General features: G+C 46.8%; 1 protein-coding gene and 1 long non-coding RNA gene across 2 annotated transcripts in view; both read left to right on the plus strand.

The window, feature by feature from the left end:
• The window catches only part of LOC132460786 (uncharacterized), a 52,020-nt gene that overhangs the window by 11,209 nt on the left and 18,626 nt on the right, over positions 1-22,185 (plus strand). The window lies entirely within an intron of this gene.
• On the plus strand, positions 149-8,087 carry LOC132460737 (mitochondrial pyruvate carrier 2-like). The gene is made up of 5 exons (XM_060055613.1): positions 149-316; positions 3,148-3,188; positions 3,625-3,709; positions 6,008-6,119; positions 7,572-8,087. The coding sequence occupies exons 1-5, from the start codon at positions 217-219 to the stop codon at positions 7,627-7,629; spliced, it is 396 nt and encodes a 131-aa protein (XP_059911596.1). The 5' UTR covers positions 149-216; the 3' UTR covers positions 7,630-8,087.

Here is a 22,185-nt window from a genome sequence, read left to right on the forward strand (position 1 = left end):
AAATATATGCAATGTTCAATGTAATTTACAACTCATGTTTCCACTTAAATCAAAAAAAATGGGAGCGGCTTGGCTTCTCGTTTAGATAGGCATGTCCCCCGACCAATGCCATGCCAGGGGGCAGGGCTTAGCTATCTCAGGTGACCGTCTCTCGTCTCATGTTATTTCTCTCCCTCTAACTGACTGACAGACCGATATCCCGTCCCCTGAGTCGACATGGGGTCCCGCGGTGTCCGGGTGTTTTACCACCGTATGCTGGACCGCGTGGAGCACGTGCTACCCGCGCGCTTCAGACCCTTCTACAACCACCCCGCAGGTACGTGCACGCGTTTATCTCAAGGTTGATTTTTCTTTTCTTTTTTATCGTGCACGTTAACGTTACGCGCATGCGTGCAGCGTCGCATGGTCGTTTAAAGCATCTAGGCCACTGGTTTGGTGAACTGGTTCGCACTGGGCGCTGATGTTAGTCGAATGGGTGACTGGATTATGCGTTCATTCATTTATTTTCCTTCATGCACGCGCGATTTCATTAGGATTGAATAAAGCCATCGTTTAATTCGATAATCTTAATTCACATCAATGACTATAAACAAAATAAAAACATCGGGTGGTTGAGGACTCGAACCTACACCCACACGTTGATTGATTGACTTGTCAAGTGCCTGCGGTTCTTATGCGCCCCGCGTCTGCGTGCTTTCGCCGCGCGTAGAGCGCGCTGTCCACGAGCGCATCCGAGGTCACGTGACGCGGTGTTGTGTTTTTCCTAGAATGGAAAAAGCGTGTTGGTGTTTATAAAGATGCGTTCAGTCACCCACTATTATTATGACAGGTGGGAGGAAGACACACACACACACACACACCCACACATACACACACACACACGCACACACACAAACGCACACACACACACACACACACACACACACACACACGCACGCACGCACGCACGCACGCACACACACACACACACACACACACACACACACACACACACACACACACACACACACGCACGCACGCACGCACGCACGCACGCACGCACGCACACACGCACACACACGCACACTATTATTATAACAAGTTAAACAGCTCGGATTTGACTGAGATCGTTTAATTCAGGATTTATCATCAGTCAAGTACTATTATTAAGCAATAGATCACGCCAGGCTGTGGTATGTGCTCATTATACCACTGTTAAGGGGCGTTGTCCGGCCCCGACGCGCAGCGGAGGGCCGGCGACCCCCTTCACAGTGGTAGAGCACATGCCACTGACTGAAGTGATCTATTGCTTTTATACAACGGTTACTGTTATGGCGAAACGAAAGTCATAGACACACTACATTTAAAAAGAAACCAAGAAAGTCAAAGTAGCTGATTTATTAAAGACTACCAAAAAGCAGTCCCTCCTGGCTGCCGCTATGCATCGACGGTCGCTATGCAACACACTTTAGCGTCCCTCCGAGAGAAGGCTCCGATAGAGCGGTTCGCCGGCAATTTATCCTATGGAGCAGTTCACACGCCGATTTTAGACTTCAGTGAACTGTGCTATTGCTTTTATACAACTGTTAAAATTATGGCAAAATGACTTCACACACACACACTAGTAAAAATACGGTTGTATTCTTTGACACTTTCCACTTCAAGGCGCGGAGTGATACTTTCACAAAATGATTGGGCGTCATAGCAGTTATGTATACGCTCATTATACAACAGTTAGGAACCAATCAGATCGCTGGATTCAGGCCCCCCGTTGTATAATATTATATATATTATTGATTATTATTTTATATTAGTGCACGAGCCAACGAGGAGCTAATTTGGTTAAAAAACATTTATTATCATTGATGATAATTGTATTTATTTTATATATATATATATATATATTATAATATATATATTAGTCTCAAATGCATAATTTAGTCATGTATAAATGACGAATTATCTATTTCCGATAACAAATGTGACGTCACTGTTTAGTATTAACTAGTGTAACACTTTAACTAGTAATACACTTAGGTATTACGTAACTAGGGTTGGCCGTGACTTTGGTTAGTTGGTTAGTTGGTTAGTCAGATATTGTAGGAAGCAACACAGTTTCTGGGCCGTGCCTCCACTAAGTGTAGAAAGAATGACAGTCTTACAGCTGGAGTGCTTTTTGCTGGATTGCTATGTGTGAGTTGGCCAATGCATCCCTTGGTAACAATGAGAAGTCGTTTGAAGTTGGACGTGTGTGTGTGTGTGTGTGTGTGTGTGTGTGTGTGTGTGTGTGTGTGTGTGTGTGTGTGTGTGTGTGTGTGTGTGTGTGTGTGTGTGTGTGTGTGTGTGTGTGTGTGTGTGTGTGTGTATGTGTGTTTCTGTGTGTGTCATTTGTGTCTCTGTGTTTGCCTGTATGTGTGTGTCATGTGTGTCGCTGTGTTTGCCTGTATGTGGTTGTCGTGTGTCGTGTGTGTCGCTGTGTGTGCCTGTCTGTGTGTGGCTGTCTCTGTGTGTGCCTTTGCCTGTGCGTGCCTGTGTGTGTGTCTCTTTCTGTCTATCCCTGTGTGTGTTCTGGTGCGTGTGTGTCTGTGTGTGTGTGTGTGTGTGTGTGTGTGTGTGTGTGTGTGTGTGTGTGTGTGTGTGTGTGTGTGTGTGTGTGTGTGTGTGTGTGTGTGTGTGTGTGTGTGTGTGTGTGTGTGTGTGTGTGTACATTGCACACACTTAAACTCCTCTGTGATGAAAGCTTACGTCTGAGGGTGGATGCTGTCAGACTAGCTTCGGTTTTAACGTGTTCCACACCGATTTAAAAGAGTTATCATACAGACCGCTTATTAGACACTGTCTAAAACCTTTTGTTTTTTATATATATATATTTTTTGTTTTGTTTTAGATATCATACAGACCTCTGAAACTAACTGTGTAATACATTTAAACCTTTTGTTTTTGATATATATATATAATATTATAGATATCATACAGACCTCTGACACTAACTGTTTAATACATTTTAACCTTTTGTTGTGAATATATATATATATAGATATAATGCAGACCTCTGAAACTAACACCGTGTTTCTATCTATCTGTTTAGGACCAAAGACAGAATATATATATATATAGATATAATGCAGACCTCTGAAACTAACACCGTGTTTCTATCTATCTGTTTAGGACCAAAGACAGTTTTCTTCTGGGCGCCGATGTTTAAATGGGTAAGTTTGGTCATAAAGTCGTCATCTGCTTTCATGTCTACTGGTAACAGTTTGGTCGTAAAGTCATAATCTCCCATCAAAATAAAATAAAATCCAGTTTAGATCAAAAGTTAATACGCAACAAACTCCAGATGATTGAAATGCTGCACACACACACACATAGCGAGAGAGAAAGAGAGAGAGAGAGAGAAAGAGAGCGAGAGAGAGAGAGAGTGAGAGAGAGACACAAACACAGACAGACAGACATACATTCGATATCTTCACACTCCGTGTATCAGAATAATAATCCATAAACGTATCGTATGAGAGCTAGTTTAGAGAAAACCACAGACACAATGGAAACATGCTAATTGTCGGCCCCCTACCTCCCTCTCCTCCTCCTCCTCCCCTATCTTCCTCCTCCCCCTCCCTCCTACCTCCTCCACCTCCTCCTCAGGGGCTGGTGGTGGCGGGCGCGGCCGACTTCACCCGCCCAGCAGAGAAGCTCAGCACCTCCCAGTCCGCAGTCCTCATGACCACTGGTACGGTGTGTGTGTGTGTGTGTGTGTGTGTGTGTGTGTGTGTGTGTGTGTGTGTGTGTGTGTGTGTGTGTGTGTGTATGTTTGTGTGTGTGTGTGTGTGTGTTTGTGTGTGTGTGTGTGTGTGTAGCTGTCTGTGTCGATTTGTTCAATATGTGCGGTTGTGTGCGTTTAGCATATGTTTGCACTTATTTATTTTTTATTTAAAAGTTTATTGAGCAGGGACAAATACATTGCACATTGTTTCATATAAAATATAAAATAGATGCCATGCATACAGGTTTCTTGTCAAGACTTATTTGCAACCCCTGTCCCTGGTTAGGCTTTTACTAAAAGTTACACATGAATAAAAATACAGAAGACATCATATACAGGAGACATAAAGACAAAAACAAGGACAATGATTAATGCATGTGCACGCGGCCATGTGCGTGCGTGTCAATTTCCACAGGGTTTATTCAGTTTCAACCATTGTTTTACTTGTGTGTTAAAAACCTTGAGCTCTGTCAATGTTTTGATTTCTGATGGTAGTGTATTCCACAGTTTAGTGCCTATTGCTACAAAGGTATATGTATTCACCTTCAGAAGTGTGCTTTTCTGTCTGTCTCTGTGTTTATGTGTCTGTGTATCTGTCTATGTGTGCCTGGGTCTTTGTCGATTTGTTCAATATGTGGGTCTGAGTGTGTGTTTTTCCAGTATAAGTCTTCACCTTCAGAAGTGTGTGTGTGCTGCGTTTGCATGTCACTGCTCTGACGTGTGTCTGTGTGCGTGCGTCTGCAATTGTTTACACATACACAGCTTTGACCTCAAAGTGCTATGCTTTCGCTACTCCACGCTGGTGGAAACGTTGTCCCGGTGCAACATGGGAAGCGAAGCAGAGAGAACAACAGAGAACTTTACTATAATTTTTATCACTAACTTGTAACTTGAAGGTTGCTGGTTGGATTGTCAAGGTGTCCCTGAGAGAGACGCCTCTTCCTGACTGCTCCTGACAAGCTGGCTGTCGCCCTGAGGGGTTGACTCTGCCGTCGGTCGGTGAATGTGTGAATGAATGGGTGAATTTGGGTATGAATTGGTGAATGTGTGTATTTGTGGGTGAATATATGAATGTGTGTAAAATCAATATGGCAAAGTGACCAAACAATGGATTGGATTCTTTCTCTCCCTCTCTCTCTCTCTCTCTCTCTCTCTCTCTCTCTCTCTCTCTCTCTCTCTCTCTCTCTCTCCCAGCTCGTTTGAACCTCTTTGTTGTCATGACGATGACCTTCCGTTCCCGACACTAGCATTTGACCTCCAGATCTAGCGAGGCTGGATAATGAGTAGCCTCGACGCGGGTTAGGCTAGTTTGCCCTATCACCTCGAGCTAGGTCTTAAAAGTGGGCAATCATTTACCAAGGAGAGAGGCCATTTTGTTCTTGTCCTCGTATGCAATGTACACACACACTCACTGACACACAGAGGTACACACACACACACACACACACACACACACACACACACACACACACACACACACACACACACACACACACACACACACACACAAAGGTAAACACAGACAGACAAACATAGAGGGACACACACACACACACACACACACACACACACTCATAGACATAGACAGAGACACACACACGTCCACCTTCAAACGACTTCTCATTGTTATCGCAGTAACGATGACCTCCTTTGTCAGCTGAGGAATTTTCCAGTACAGACGTTAAGCCATATTAAGACCCAGTGTGTGTGTGTGTGTGTGTGTGTGTGTGTGTGTGTGTAGTTTACACACCTGACCTCCACCACAGAAGACACACACGCTAACATCAGATAGCTGTTACTACACTGCTATTTTTCCCTGTGGCTTTGATAAGTGTGTGTTCAATAAAGTTAACTCTTTATTCAAGGCTTTGACAAAAACATAGATCAACGTTGAGGCGTTTAGCAGCCGCCTCGCTCCAAAGCGACTAACAATATCTACATTTGTCAAGAGAGACAGACAGGCAGACAGACAGACAGACAGACAGACAGACAGACAGACAGACAGACAGACAGACAGACAGACAGACAGACAGACAGACAGACAGACAGACAGACAGACAGACACTGCTCTACCTCCTGAGATAAACCAATCTTTAAAGAACAGTTGGAAACAACAATGTGACGTAGCATCAGCAAAAAGAAGACATTTACCATTGCAGAAACACAACATTTACTTAATTCGTTAAAATATGGCCAACAAAATGTGTTTCCATCGAGTCGTCCTGTTGATGGACTCCCCTTTTCCCGCTCTGACCCCTCTCCCAGGCGTGCTGTGGTCCCGGTATTCCCTGGTCATCGTTCCCAGGGTGTGGAATCTGTTCGCCGTCAACTGTTTCCTCGGGCTGGCCGGAGCCACGCAGCTGTACCGGATCTGGAGGTCATGGTTTACCGTTTATTAAGTATTCGCCTAAGTTGACTCTTTATTCCAGGATTTGACAAAACACACATTCAAGCGACTTACCATAAGTACATTTGTCAGAGAGAGAGAGGTACAGGTACACACACACTGGGCAGGTACACACACACAGACACACTGACAGACACACACTGGCCAGGTAAACACACAGACGCACACACACTGGGCAGGTACACACACATACATACACTGGGCAGGTACACACACACACACACACAGGCCAGGTACACACAAAGACACACTGGCCAGGTACACAAACACACACACACACACACACACTGGCCAGGTACACAAGCACACACTCACACACTGGGTAGGCACACTTACATACACTGGGAAGGCACACACATACACACTGGCCAGGTACACACACACACAGACACACACACAGTGGGCAGGTACACACACACACTCACACAACGGGCAGGCACATATACACACACACACACACACACTGGGCAGGCACACACACACACACACACACACACACACACACACACACACACATACTGGGCAGGTACACACACACACACACACACACACACACACACACACACACACACACACTGTACACACATTGGGCAGGTATACAAATGCGCACACACACACACACACACTGGGCAGGTAAACACACACATACATACACACTGGGCAGGTACACACACACACACTGTACACACACTGAGGTACACAAATACACACACACGCACACACACTGGGCAGGCGCACACACTCAGACACACACACACACACACACACACACACACACACACACGCACACACACACACACACACACACACACACACACACACACACACACACACACACACACACACAGTGCCCTGGCTTCTCACAAAAACTAAAACTAAATACTAACATATTTTGTTGGAGTTATTAACTGTCTTTTCCGGGTTTGTTTGAGTACAGGTTGAGCCAAAAAAACTGAGTTCAGTGCAGTTCAGAGAGTAAGGTTTCATTTTTTGGTGAGAGATGATTCGCCAGTGTTTTCGGTAAGCGCTTAAGTCTCCATTAGGTTAAAGGTTGCATACTTGATGATCGGCTAAGGGCGGGTTAAGTCACGGAGTTGGATTAGCGGTGATTAAGCTATTAAGCGTCTACTGTCTTTGAAATCCCTCACTGTTCCTCTAAAAGGTTTTAGAACTGGGAGGGAATTTCGTTTTTTAATTGAATCCAAAAAACACTTTCACTGGTTATACTATTAATACCTTACTTTTATAAGGAGGGAAATCCTCCTTTACAAAGATTTTTGTTGATTTAATCATTTTGATTCATCCTTTTGATTGATTAAAAAACGATAACAAAAAGAAAAAATTAATCAATATTATAACAATTAATTTATTTAAAACCCTATTATATGAATAAACAGACTTTATCCTGCTTCTCTCTCACAGGTACAATTCTGAGTTAAAAGAGCTGCCTGAAGTTCCGCCAGGAGAGAGCGCTGTTTGACCGATATCCGCATCAAAATTGCCAAAAGACGTACTGTATGTTGATATGCTTAGAAAACACGGTGCTGTCCAATCACACACGCTGTTCTCTCCCGATGGGAAGAGGTAAAAACACATACTTTAATATATTGAAAAGTATATTTAACATTTATAGTATATTTAAGTGTACATTGAGTGTACGTTCTGATATATTCCTGTCTTTTCTCACGACACAAATGTTTATATATTGAAATAAGTTGTTATTTCAATGTTTATTTGAACAAAATGGGACTTTTGAGTTTCAACAATAATATCTGTTTCATAATAATATATTTCTTCATCTTTAGACTGAAATAAACGACCACTGTCTTTATTTATTTGTTCATTTATCCAATGTTTCTTTCTTTCGTTTGTTGTTAATCAATAAAGAACAAATACAACGTTTTGAATAAATGCAATGATGTCGTGGCTTGAACCATAGCGTGTTCCACATGTGAATAATTTGTGGAAACCATTTATAATAACGCTCAGTACCCAGTAGTACCAGCGCTCAGCCACTAGAGAGAGCCTCAGACTCGCTATTGAACCAGCTATGGAAGTAAATCTGTGCCATCGGATTTTGAAAATACGCACTGAATATTTATGCATTGACATGACGTATCTGGAGTTTTTGCCTCTGAATTTAACTCAATAAATCAAATGCAGCTTTATTTTTTGATGTTAAAAAATTCAAAATCAAATATTCAACGTTAAAAATTAAACTTAACTATAATGTAAACGTCCCCAAATTCAACATGCCAACATTCAGCTGCAAAATTTAATGTCTGAAAATTCAATGTTAACATCCGGAGACCCAAGGAAGAGCAATCGATCCTAAATGCTAGATCGTGGTCATGCAAGGAGAGCGGGAATAAGAGAGTCACTCGCTGGTTCTTTCTTTCTTGATACAAACCTTAATACTAAACAGCATTTGACACAGTAACCTATAAAAGGAAATGCTCAAAGGTAAATCAATGTCATTAAACACTGACTATAGCTTTTTATGGGGAGAGAAGCCACCGAACAGTGTGACCCTAGGGGGCGCTGTTGCACATTTTCTGCAACATGCACGAGTTTGAAGCGTAGACAGGCATGAAGTCGTTCACGTACGGAAACATGCCCAAGCTTAAAACTTAACATTTGTATCGTCATCGAGCACTCGGATTGGGGTTATTCTTTTTGTGACACCGGATGCACGTTAAGTGGCTGAGGAGCAGTTGATATGCCTCTGTGGTGGCATAACAAGAGCCAACACTATTCCGCAATGAGCGACACGATTTGATATGAGGATGACAAATAAAGGGCGCCTCTTCCCGAGGCACGCCGTGCTTCCACTGGAACTACAGGCTGCTGCCGCTTCAGTGGCGCAATACGGTCGGCTCTGCGCTCTCGTTCCAGAGTGGGCGGGGGGCTTCAGCATCACATCACAGATCGCCCCAGCATCACACCAGACGTAGGCAAAGTGACGTCGGTGGATGGCCCCAAATTTTTCTGCCCTAATAAATTGGGCTCCTTGACCCACTACAATTACTCTTAAGTTGCATGTAAATCCAGCCAAGTCACTGCAATCACACACACACTTCACACAGGCATTAGTTCATCGTTTACTTCATACTGCAGTAAAAAAAAATAAAAAAACGGTGTGCATTATAACAAAAGTAAATAAAACATAATACCCCCCCCCCCCCCCCTCACATTGTTATTAAATGTGCTTAATAAATACATTTGATTTGATGAGCATTTTACAAACCGACAATGGATAGGGTGTTTAGTAAGGTCCACCACCGTTGCTTCTCTCCCCATAAAAAGCTAGTCAGTTTTTAATGACGTCGATTTACCTTTGATCATTTCTTATTATAGCTACTGCGTAAAGTGCTCTTATCCCCGCTCTCCTTGCGTGACAGCGATCTAGCATCTAGGATCGATTGCTCTTCCTTGGGTCCCCGGATGTTCACACTGAATTTTCCGTCATTGAAATTTGTAGCTGAATTTGGCGTGTTGAGAATTTTTTAACGTTGAACATTTGATTTTGAATTTTTAACATTGAAAGATAAAGCTCAATAGGATTTAAGGAATTTTTTAGCAGTTAAATATAGGCAAAAAATCCAGATACGTTATTTCAATGCATAATATTCAGTGCATAGAATTCAATGGCTTTTTATTTTCAAAATCCGATGGCACAGATTTACTTCCATAACCAGCTCATCCACTTAATCCAATAATGCTCGCAGGACCAAACCTATCAGCATGCCTCGAGGACTGAAACGTAACGCAACTGTCACGATTTAAAATCGATTTATTTTATAACAACGACGCGTAGAGCTTTTCACTGACCTATCATCGCAGTCTTTTTGTGTCACGACTGTGTCACACACCACGAATTATTTCACATAGGCCTACAATTACAATTAGGAAATTTTGCAGACGATTTTTTCCAAATCGACTTACATCGGTTAATAGGCCTACACACACGGAGCCGACACCGACGGCAGAGTCAACCATGCAACATGCGACAGTCAGCTCGTCAGGAGCAGTTAGGGATAAGTATCTTGCTCAGGGACACATGAACACTCAGCTGGGGATCTCGCCCGCGCGCGCTCGATATATACAGGTCGACGCGTAACGTCACCTCGGCTGCTTTAAAGCCCTCGCCTCGTGCCGCTCGCTGAGGCGAGGCCGACGGCGATGACCTGCTCTTTCGCAGCCTCATTCCGGTTACCAAGGTAACCGAGTACGGTACCCATCATCACCGCAGTCTTTTCGTGTCACGACTGCGCGCGCGTGCACATATACGCGCAAACACACAGGTATGCGCATACACACACACACCACGAATGCGCACACATACACAGGTTTGCGCACAAACACACACAAACACACACACACACACACACACACACACACACACACACACACACACACACACACACACACACACACACACACACACACAAGCACACACACCCACACACACACACACACACACGCGCGGGTATGCGCGCACACCCACACGCGTCATTAAATAATTTCCTCTTGCGCTCCCTAGAGGGATTAAAACGTCTGTCGGAATTTGGTGACGGAAATCGTCTCCTTTCTTCCTTGGTGAGCGTTATAAAAAATAGACGCATAGCGTCATCAAATTGTCGCTAACAGTAACTCGACACTGGAGGCTACGCGACTCTAAACAGAAGAGCAGTTATGAAGTAACTGGGGAGGGGGGGGGGATATTCTGCAGAACCGCGACGACGCGGAGGAGCGCACACGCGCAGAGAATCGCATGCACGCACACGCAAACACGCTCACAGGTGCTTGCATACACGCTCGCGCATGCGCACACGCGCACGTCGGATGATGTAACGGTAGACTCTGCTCTCGTGGAATGGGAGACTCGTCTAAATATAGAGCTCATTACGATTTCCTCTGACGCGATGGAGACGGAGATCAAAGAAAAATAACACGCATACAATCCTCTGCTGCCTCGTCTCCATGTGTACTTGTGTTGATATGCAATGTGTTGTGTTAATAAATGTTTAAGCAAACTATGTAAATATGTGTAAACAAACACAAAAATTGTAAACACTGACACTCACATACACACCACCACACTCATGGGGGAGGTTAGGGTATAGGGGAGGAGGGGGGGTTAGGGTATAGGGGAGGGGGTGGTTAGGGCATAAGGGAGGTTAGGGTATAGGGGAGGGGGTGTTTAGGGTAGAGGGGTGGGTAGGGTGTAGGGGAGGGGGGAAGTTACCTTATATGGGTAACATGCATGTGTATAATGTGCATTAAACCTACCGCACAACATGCTGTTAAAAGGGGGTGGTCAATGTTAAAATCTTTAGGGAAGGGAGGTGTTAAGGTAGGGGAGGGGTTAATGTTAGAGAATACCTGAAGCTGAATATAAGGATATTCAGCTTACCGCACAACATGCTGGTAAAAAGCCACACAACCAGGTCGTTTTAAATTATTTTATATCATAGAACATAATGGTATACATTTCAACATCTCAGCGCACAGTTAAACATTTATGGGATGTGGTTCATAAACCAACGGTTCATCGTGAAACCATGTGACCTTAACTCTGTCCCCAACACTGAACCACCCGGCCTCCAAAGACCAGGAACCAAGAACCCGCCAAGGAACCAAGAACCCGCCAAGAAACCAAGAACCCTCCAAGGAACCGAGGAACCTGCGAAGGAACCGAGGAACCCACAAAGGAATCGAGGAACCCACGAAGGAACCGAGGAACCCTCCAAGGAACCGAGGAACCCACGAAGGAACCGAGGAACTCACAAAGGAACCGAGGAACCCTCGAAGGAACCGAGGAACCCACGCAGGAACTGAGGAACCCGCGAAGGAACCGAGGAACCCGCGAAGGAACCAAGGAAGCCAACGATATCCATTATGCTCTAAGGCTAACGATATCCATTATGCTATAAGGCTAACGATATCAATTATGCTATGAGGATAATGATATTGATGATGCTATGAGGCTAACGATATCGATGAAAGTCAGGTCAGCAGTCGGGGTCCTAGACATTAAAGGGCATAAGTGCAGTTAATCAGTGCATAATCAGGAGGTGTTTAGCAGTTCAACAGTCTTATAGCATCCAGGTAGTAGGTGTTCCTCCGCCTAGTTGTCCTTGCCCGGATGCTACGCAACCTCCTGCCTGAGGGAAGGAGGGTCATTTGGGGGGTCATTTGACCCGTTCGACGGCTGTTCTAGTGTTAACAGTCCATGTGGGGACCATAGCACCGAAACTGCCCTCATTAAAATCACTAACGACCTCCTCACTGCCGCCGACAATGGCCTCATCTCCATTCTTATCGTCCTCGATCTCTCAGCAGCCTTTGACACAGTATCCCATTCCATCCTTCTCACCCGTCTTGCTGAGCTCATTGGTCTCAGTGGCTCAGCCCTCTCCTGGTTTCAGTCCTACCTCGCCAACCGCCAACAATACGTCACCTTGGACGATGCCACCTCCACCATGGCACCAGTCAACCATGGTGTTCCCCAGGGATCTGTGCTCGGCCCTTTACTATTCACCATTTACATGTTCCCCCTTGGTCAAATCATCCGTCATCATGGTCTCAGTTTCCACTGCTACGCTGATGATACCCAACTATACATCAGCACCAAACCCTCAACTCAGTTTCCACCGGCCCCACTCATCAACTGTCTGCAAGACCTAAAAATCTGGATGACCTCTAATCTACTCAAATTGAACAGCAATAAAACAGAGCTCATGGTCGTGGCTCCCAAGTCACTGCTCAGGAAGGTTGGGGATCTTCTGCTGGAAGTGGATGGCTGCCCTATCACCCCATCCCCCGTAGTCCGCAACCTGGGTGTCATCCTTGACCCCACCCTGTCATTTCAGCCTCATATCAACAACACCACAAAATCTGCATTCTTCCATCTGAGAAACATTGCAAGACTCCGACCCTCACTCTCAGTCACTGAAACACTCATCCACTGCTTCATCTCCACCCGTCTGGACTATTGTAATTCCATCCTCACAGGTCTCCCCTCCAAAACCTTGGACCGACTGCAATATGTTCAGAACTCAGCTGCCAGGGTTTTAACTGGCACTAAGCCCTGGCAGCACATCACCCCCATCCTGATGCAGCTCCACTGGTTACCTGTTACCAGTGTCTGTGGAATGATTGTATTGAAAGCAGAACTAAAATCAAGAAAAAGTAGTCTCACATATGAATTGCTAGTCTCAAGATGTGTGAAGGCTTGGTGGATAACGGCTGAAACTGCATCAGCAGTCGAACGGTTCTGCCTGTAAGCGTACTGGTGACAGTCGGATGTGATGTCCATTATGTTCTTGATATGTGACATTAATACCCTCTCAAATGTTTTCATGATGATTTGGGTGAGAGCAACAGGTCTATAGTCATTGAGACAGGTGACCATCTTTTGGTACCAGAATGATGGTGGATGTCTTGAGACATGTTGGTACAGTGGCCTGTGCCATGTTGGTACAGTGGCCTGGCCTCGAAATGGGCATAAAAGTGGTTCAGAGCATCAGGCAAGCAGTGGTCGGTGGGGCATTGTGCATTCTTCTTGTTGTAATTGGTAACACACTTAATGCCCTTGCACATGCTACGTGGGTCATTAGAGATGAAATGCTCTTGTATCTTAAAAGCATAGTTAGATTTTGCTATCTTTATGCCGGTTGTCAGGCTTCGCCCTGCGTCCCTGAGTGCGTCTAAGTCCCCGGACCTGAACGCAGTGTTTAGTGCTCTCCGAAGCGAACGCACCTCGGAATTCAGCCAGGGTTTTTGGTTAGGGATAATCCTGATGGTTTTCCTGATGGTAACATCATCCATACACTTATTAATGTATGCCAGGACTGATGTTGTATATTCTTCCAGGTTCACATCATCATCCACCGTTGCTGCCTCTTTAAACATCTGCCAGTCTGTGCTTTCAAAACAGTCCTGATGCATAGAGAACCGCTCCACTCGGCCACACTGTGATATGGTTGACTTTAAGACCATGTTTGTCCAAGAAGTGTTAGGTCATCAATAGTTTATCACAACTATAGTAAATCAAAACAACATCCATGCTATCTTCAGCGTTGGACTACTGACCTGATGGACTTGAGTCGCGGCTTTTGGGAGGCTCGGAATTGGAATTCTGCAGTAGGCTACTCCCGAGATGATCTGCTGCTACTACGGAATTTGGATTATTCAGCACCGAATCTGGAAAACTGCGGAGAACTGAGACGATATAGCCCCAACCACGATTGTCGGCGGGATACTTCGAGAAGGAAGCGGGGTAGGAGAGGAGGAGTAAGGCAGAGGCTGAAACGACTCACCGGCACATCGAAATGCCCACCGCTCCCCTCCATTTTACTTGCCAATGTTCGCTCATTACGGAATAAATTGGATGAACTGCATGCGAACATAGCTTGCCAATGGGCGTACAGTCAGGCGAACCTGATCTGTCTCACCGAGACCTGGTTGGATAATAACATCGCGGACTCAGAGTTCTCTATGGACGGATTCAGTGCCCCCGCGCGCAGACTGTGAGTAGCCTGAAAAAGCACGGGGGCGGGCTGTGTGTCTACGTAAATCAGGAATGGAGCAGAACTGCTGTTGTGAAGGACTCTTGCTGCACACCTGACTTAGAGCTGCTTGCCGTGTCATTTAGACCCAAATATTTACCTTGTGAGTTTAGTCAATTGTCCCTATTGCTTGTTTACATTCCTCCGTCAGGCAACGTCACACGCGCATCTGAGGCCATAGCTGCATGTGTCCACAAAATTGAATGCGCATCCCCTGACTCACCTGTTCTCATCCTCGGGGATTTTAATGCCTGTAGACTAAATAAAATACTTCCTACTTACCAACAATATGTTACATGCACTACCAGAGGCGATAAAACAATTGACCTCTGTTATGGTAATGTAAAGAACGCATACAAGGCATTTAGAAAACCTCCTCTCAGTACTGCGGACCATAACGTTGTCCATCTTATCCCCGCTTATCGCACAAAGCTTCAAAGGGAGGGTGTTATAAAGAAGCAGGTGAAAAAGTGGGATTCTGCTGCAATTGACACTCTTCAGGCCTGCTTCGAGTGCACTGAGTGGGAGGTGCTAACGCAGGGTAACAGCCTAGAGGAGGCTACTGATGTGGTAACTGACTACATAACTTTCTGTGAGGCAATGGTTGTCCCTACTAAGACTGTTAAGGTTTTTTCTAACAAGCCTTGGATTACAAAAGCCCTGAAATCAACACTGAATGAAAAGAAAATTGCATTCTTCTCTGGAAATAAAATTGAGTCTAAACTCATTCAAAATAAACTGAATAAACAATTAAAAGCAGCAAAGATGGAATACAGGAAGAGAGTTGAGAAACTCTTTCTGGAGGGTAAGCCAAGAGATGCATGGCAAGGTGTTAAAACCCTAGCTGGCCTCCCCATTAACAACTCAGCTCTTCCCACCACCGGGGCAAAAGACTGCATTGACATGGCAGAGAACCTTAACCAGTTCTACTGCAGGTTTGAGAAATTGGACCAAACACAGGAGAGGGAGAAGCTGATGGAGGAGTTCACTGCTAGGATACCGGGCTATGTAAATCGGGAGCTGCAGCAGGCGGAGGTTGAGCTGGTGTTGAGAAGGATGAAGCCAAATAAAGCACCAGGGCCAGACCAGATCTGTGGACGCTTGCTGAAGGCCTGCAGCAACCAGCTTGCTGGTGTTTACTGCCACCTTTTTAACCGCTCACTGGCGGAACACTCTATCCCCTCAGTCTGGAAGACTTCCATCATATGCCCTGTGCCCAAAAAGAGTAAACCAACCTGTGATAATGACTATCGACCTGTGGCCTTAACATCCCTGGTCATGAAAGGCTTTGAGAGGCTAATTCTCACACAATTACAGGCAGAGGTCAGTAAGTATTGTGGCATCCCGCCACGTGGTCCCCGGCCTGGACGGGCCCGGGGTACCGTAGAGGACGGGGTGTACCACCCCCACCCACCAGCCGGCGAGAGAGAGCAGCCCTTTCGGCACCCCAATCAGGGTGATTGGGGGACACCTGGCCGAAAGCACGGGGGCCATTTTAAAAGGAGGCACAGCACAGCACAGCACGGGTCGGGAGCAGGAAGGAAGGGCTCGTGGCAAGGAGAGAGCCTAGAGGCCCACGGAGGCCCTAGAGACCGCGACCGCGACTCCTTTGTTGTTTTGATTGAAGTGGATTGTTAATAAATGCCTGCAATGGCTTATCCAGCACACCAAAGTGTCATTTGTCCGTGGAACCCGGCTCATTTGGGTAGCGGGTTACCACGCCTGGTGGAGAATGCAGGCACGAAGATCCCACTACGACCCCCCGCAAGAGACGCTGCTGCCGCCGCAAGAGACGCTGCTGCCGCCGCAAGAGACGCCGCCGCCGCCGCAAGGGACGCCGCCGCCGCCGCAAGGGACGCCGCCGCCGCCGCAAGGGACGTCGCCGCCGCCGCAAGGGATGCCGCCGCCGCCGCATGGGACGCCGCCGCCGCAGCGGGAGAGAAGGCCGCAGCGCGAGGCCGGGACGGGGCTGCGCCGCCGGCCGGCGCGGACGTGGGGACGGGTCGGCCCTGTATGCTGGCGACCTGCTGGGCGCAGGGAACCTCTGGTAGTCCGACCATCCCGGTGCGGGTGATGAACCAGGACACGCAGGCCCTCCTGGACACCGGCAGTGCGGTTACCCTCCTTCGCCCCGACCTGGCGGGTGGGAAGGCAGGGGAGCCGATGGAGGTGACCTGCGTCCACGGGGACACCCGGACCTACCCCACGTGTCACGTGGTTGTCCGCACCACACACGGTGTGTTTACGATCCGGGCGGGGATTGTCCCCCACCTACCGGTCCCTGTGGTAATCGGGAGGGACTGTCCGACTTTCCGCCGGTGGTGGGACCCGGTACTAGAGTCCCGGGGCAGGAGAGATGCGGTCGCCGCCGCGGCAGGAGAGGCAGCTGCCGCCGGCGCAGCGGGAGACGAAGCGGCGGGAGACGAAGCGGCGGGAGACGAAGCGGCGGGAGACGAAGCGGCGGGAGACGAAGCGGCGGGAGACGACGCTGCCGGAGACGACGCTGCCGGAGACGACGCTGCCGGAGACGACGCTGCCGGAGACGACGCTGCCGGAGACGACGCTGCCGGAGACGACGCGGCCGGAGACGACGCGGCCGGAGACGACGAGGCCGGAGACGACGCAGCCGACGCGAGGGACGCAGCCGGCGCCGCAGGAGACACCCGGCCCCGGCGAGACACCATCCTGGGCGGGTCCCTCGGCTACCTGGGGCTTGGTCAAAGGGTGGAGGAGTGTGGCATCCCGCCACGTGGTCCCCGGCCTGGACGGTACCGTAGAGGACGGGGTGTACCACCCCCACCCACCAGCCGGCGAGAGAGAGCAGCCCTTTCGGCACCCCAATCAGGGTGATTGGGGGACACCTGGCCGAAAGCACGGGGGCCATTTTAAAAGGAGGCACAGCACAGCACAGCACGGGTCGGGAGCAGGAAGGAAGGGCTCGTGGCAAGGAGAGAGCCTAGAGGCCCACGGAGGCCCTAGAGACCGCGACCGCGACTCCTTCGTTGTTTTGATTGAAGTGGATTGTTAATAAATGCCTGCAATGGCTTATCCAGCACACCAAAGTGTCGTTTGTCCGTGGAACCCGGCTCATTTGGGTAGCGGGTTACCACAGTATGCTGACCCGCTTCAGTTTGCGTATAAACGTCACAGAGGGGTAGACGACGCCACACTAACGCTGCTGCACAGAGTTTACACCCACCTTGAGAAGCCCAAGTCATTTCTGCGGCTGGTGTTCATAGACTTCTCAAGTACCTTTAACACTGTGCAACCCCACCTAATGGGTCAAAAACTTAGTCAGATGGATGTCAATCCTCACCTCATACTCTGGGTCCTCTCATTCCTGACAGACAGACACCAGAGAGTGAGAGTTAACGGCCACCTTAGCTCATCCAGAAGGATCTCTACAGGTGCTCCACAGGGCTCTGTCATCTCACCAGTTCTTTATACACTCTACACCAACGACTGCAGAAGCACAAACCCAGACATCACATACATCAAGTATTCTGACGACACTGTCATCATGGACTCCACCAACTCCATTAGATCAGTTAGATCCTTTTTAGACTGGTGCAGGCGGAACTGCCTTGACCTCAACATCACCAAAACAAAATAACTAATTATAGACTTCCATAAGGCCCCCTCCACCTTCCCCAATCTGACTGTTAACAACCAGCCGATAGAGAGGGTTGACACATACAGATACCTTGGGACAACAATCGATCACAAACTCAACTTCAAAACAAATACTGATATCATCCACTCCAAGTGCCAGCAACGTCTCTTTTTCCTTTGCAAACTCCGCAAACTCCAGGTCCACCAATCCGTTCTGACAGCATTCTACAGATGTTTCATTGAATCCATAATCACCTTTAACATCACCTCCTGGTTCGGAGCACTGTCCAACATCCATAGGAACCCACTAAACAGAATCATCAAACTGAGCAGCAAAATAATTGGACAACAGCAGGAATCCCTCATCAATATATACAACAAAAGGACTAAGCAGAAATCAACACAAATCACCCTTGACATCACACACACTCTACACAGCCAGTATTCCCTCTTACCCTCAGGCCGCAGATACAGAGCCCCCACAGTAAGGACAAACAGAGCCCTGTCAAGTTTTGTCCCGGCATCCATAAGACTCTTGAATGGTTTAACCCCTCCTTGAACTGTATCCTCTTGTTTTAATACCTGGAATCGTTTTAAATAGTTTTAAACTATTTATTTATCCTCCACTATGGAGGTAATAATACTATTTATTTGTTAGGCTTAGGCAAGGATTTTTATTTTCTGCAGGGCTGATGGTGTATGTTTGCGAGTGTGTGCGTGTTTTTCTTTTGTTTATTGTATGTACTGTTGTTGGGTATGGACACACCCTGCTGCTCCTCCACATCTGAAGTTCCTAACGGAAAAATAAAGTAATTTGAATTGAATTCGACCGCAATTTAAATAAAGAGCACACAGATGACTGAAAATGATACAATATTCAGTCGTTACGATCTTATATTGTACGTTCGTACGTCCTGGCACCTAATGTAAGCACATATTGTATGTTTGCACGTCCTGACACTTAATGTACGCATTAATTGAATGTTTGTACTTCCTGGCTCTTAAAAATAATACTTAATTTTGTGTAGCATCTTATCCTAGCTGTTGGCAGGCAGATTCCTGGTCTTCCTCCAGATGCGTGGCTCCTCCCTCAGCTCTCCTCAGCCGAGGGTTCCTGATCAGTAACAAACACAGTGGTGGTAGTTTATTATTCTTTGGAAACCTTGTTTAAAAAAATCTGAAATCAAAACTCTGGCTTGAATGCAGAAGATAGACTTGAAGATTAATTTCATATTTTAAACTTCAACATGAAACATGCACACGCTTGGGAATTTCTAATTCAGGAATAAAGTATAACATTCTGTGAATCCAACAGCATAGCTCTGGTTGTCAAACGCCGTAGAAAAGAAGGACTGTTGGTTTTAACCTTCCAAAGACTTGAGCATCCTATCATAGTCCTCGTCTCGCTCCTGGTGGGTCCTCAGCGTCATCTGCTCAGGATACAAACACACATTAAAGGGATGACATCATACCACCAGGTGTAAGTTTGATCAGCCATTACAAGCTGTTTCGTTTGGGTAAGGTCACAAATTAGCGTGACCGCCTAGATGTACGCTGGATAAACTACGGTAGTAGTAGTAGCCCAATGCTGTGTTCCAATATCCATACTGCCATGAGTACACTTAAACGTATAGTACACTATCCGCACTCAATAAGTGCGCTGATTTCCAGATGTCAGTGTTGTTCCAAATCTAATGCCGCTTTTCCACCGCACATGTAGCTCGACTCGACTCGACTCGACACGACACGACTCGACACGACTCGACACGGTAGCAGCACGGGTCGTTTTCCACCGCAAATAGTACCTCCTGGACGTGGGCGGGGTCGGCTGCGCGAAAGGGCCGTGACGTATTTTTGTACGCGACGCAAACAACACCTACGCAACCCACACATGGACAGAACCCACATAACAACAATGGAGGACATCGATAACATTACTATTATTAGCTGGCATGTTGAAGAAGTTGAAGAAGTGGAATATGTTGGCTGCGGCGCTGCTATGGCTGTTACCAGCATGGTTGCCATGTCGCTCTCGTGACTTCGTCACACTCTCTGGCCAATCAGTGGCCGGCCGTCTGCCGACGTCACCTTTTAGTATCGGCTCAGCTGCTTGGAACCTAGAGCGAGGCGGTACTAGAAAAAGCAGCCACTTCAGGTACCAGATACCATGTTTTTGCGGTGGAAACGCAAAAAATGCGAGCTGAGTCGAGTCGAGTCGAGTCGTGTCGAGCTGGTACCATGCAGTGAAAAAGCAGCATAATACTCTGTGGTGCACTAACCGGAAATTATGATCGCGACTGCCGCTGCGGCTCCTCCTCCGCAATGAACATCCCACTTTGAACTGTGAACTCTTTACGCCTAGCAGCTATAAAAAGCTATGAAAGCTATTAAAACTACAAAATGACTCTATTAATGCAGACTATGTGGAAAATGTGCCGACGTTGGCTCAGCCTGGCCCTGCCCTCTTCCGCTTCGTAGCTAAGATGGCTGCCGTTGAGTACGAAAAGTGTACATCGATACACACTTCGCGGTTTGACTGTTTTGAGTACACCATCCGGGTCCTTTCAGTACACTTATTTTCGCCCAGATCTTAATTGGTACTCAATCTAATTATAGCAAGTACGTATAGTATGGATATTGGAACACAGCACATGTGAATAGAATAGAATATAATCTTTATTTGTCATTGGGTTAAATACAAAGTATTTACACAACGAAATTAAGGTGCAGATCTTGTTCAGTGCTTTTTTAAATAATTAAATAGAATACAGTAAGAAATATTAATAAATATATAACAACAATAACAACAATAACCCCAATAACCCCTCCCCCTGCCTTCCACTTAAGGCACATTAAAGTGTCCTACACCCTCCCCTCCTTCCCAGACAACAACGCCTTCTGCCCACATATATCTAAATAGCAGCAGGTCCAGGAAGGTAAGCAAGATGAGGAATGTCCAGAGGTAGTGGTATGTGACCTTAAATATTACCTCAAATCACAGATTTGGCTAAAATTTAAAGAATGAAAAATCGGAAAGTAAACTAATGAACGATCGTTGGAAATAATTAAAAAGAATCTCTGAGTCAAGTGTTTGGTGACGGTTACCCTCCGGTCCCCAGCCTCAGGTCCACTGTGGTGCTCCATGCCTGGTCCAGGGGGATCAGTCCAGGGAGATCTAGTTACCCTACAGTCCACCCTGGTGCCCCAGGCCTGGTCTAGGGGATTTAGCTACCCTACAGTCCAACCCAGTGCCCTGGGCCTGGTCTAGGGGATCTAGTTACCCCTACAGTCCAACCCGGTGCCCCATACCTGGTCCAGAGGGATCTGGTCTCCAGCCTCCCTTGCCTGGTCTAGGGGATCTGGTCACCTTCTGGTCCTCAGCCTCTGGTCAACCCTGGTCAATGAGATCCTGTGAAGTCAGACGGCATATTTGTAAACACGTGCACACAGCGGTTTTGTTTCGTACAATGTTTACATGCAATTCAATCTCGGAGGACGACTTGCGATAAGTTATTCAGCCAAAGCACTGAAGCAAAGTGCACTGACTTCACAGTTAAGTTCTTCTTTGACCGGCGATGACAGCCAGGAGGTATGGAGCTGGTGTGGAGGACACCTTCAGACACAAACTGCAGTTACGATTTCAGCTCTGTAGGGTTAGGCTTTAATTGTTCCATTTGGTTGGGTTTAACTGAGACAATCACTGCCCAGGGGTCTCATTTATAACCGTTGCGTACGCACAAAACGGGGCTGAAATTGGCGTACGTGACTTTCAACGCCAAGGTTGTGATCTATATAAAAACCAATTTGAAGGGAAAATGTGCGCAGCCCTAAGCAAACTCTGACCCATGCGT

Source organism: Gadus macrocephalus, chromosome 7 (assembly GCF_031168955.1).
Source record: "Gadus macrocephalus chromosome 7, ASM3116895v1".
NCBI classification, from domain to species: Eukaryota; Metazoa; Chordata; class Actinopteri; order Gadiformes; family Gadidae; genus Gadus; species Gadus macrocephalus.

Coding starts and splice junctions, on each gene's coding strand:
- LOC132460737 (XM_060055613.1), top strand. CDS start 217: ATGGGGTCCCGCGGTGTCCGGGTGTTTTACCACCGTATGCTGGACCGC. Junction 3,189..3,624: donor GGGCGCCGATGTTTAAATGG/GTAAGTTTGGTC, acceptor CCTCCTCCTCAG/GGGCTGGTGGTGGCGGGCGC. Junction 6,120..7,571: donor CAGCTGTACCGGATCTGGAG/GTCATGGTTTAC, acceptor TCTCTCTCACAG/GTACAATTCTGAGTTAAAAG.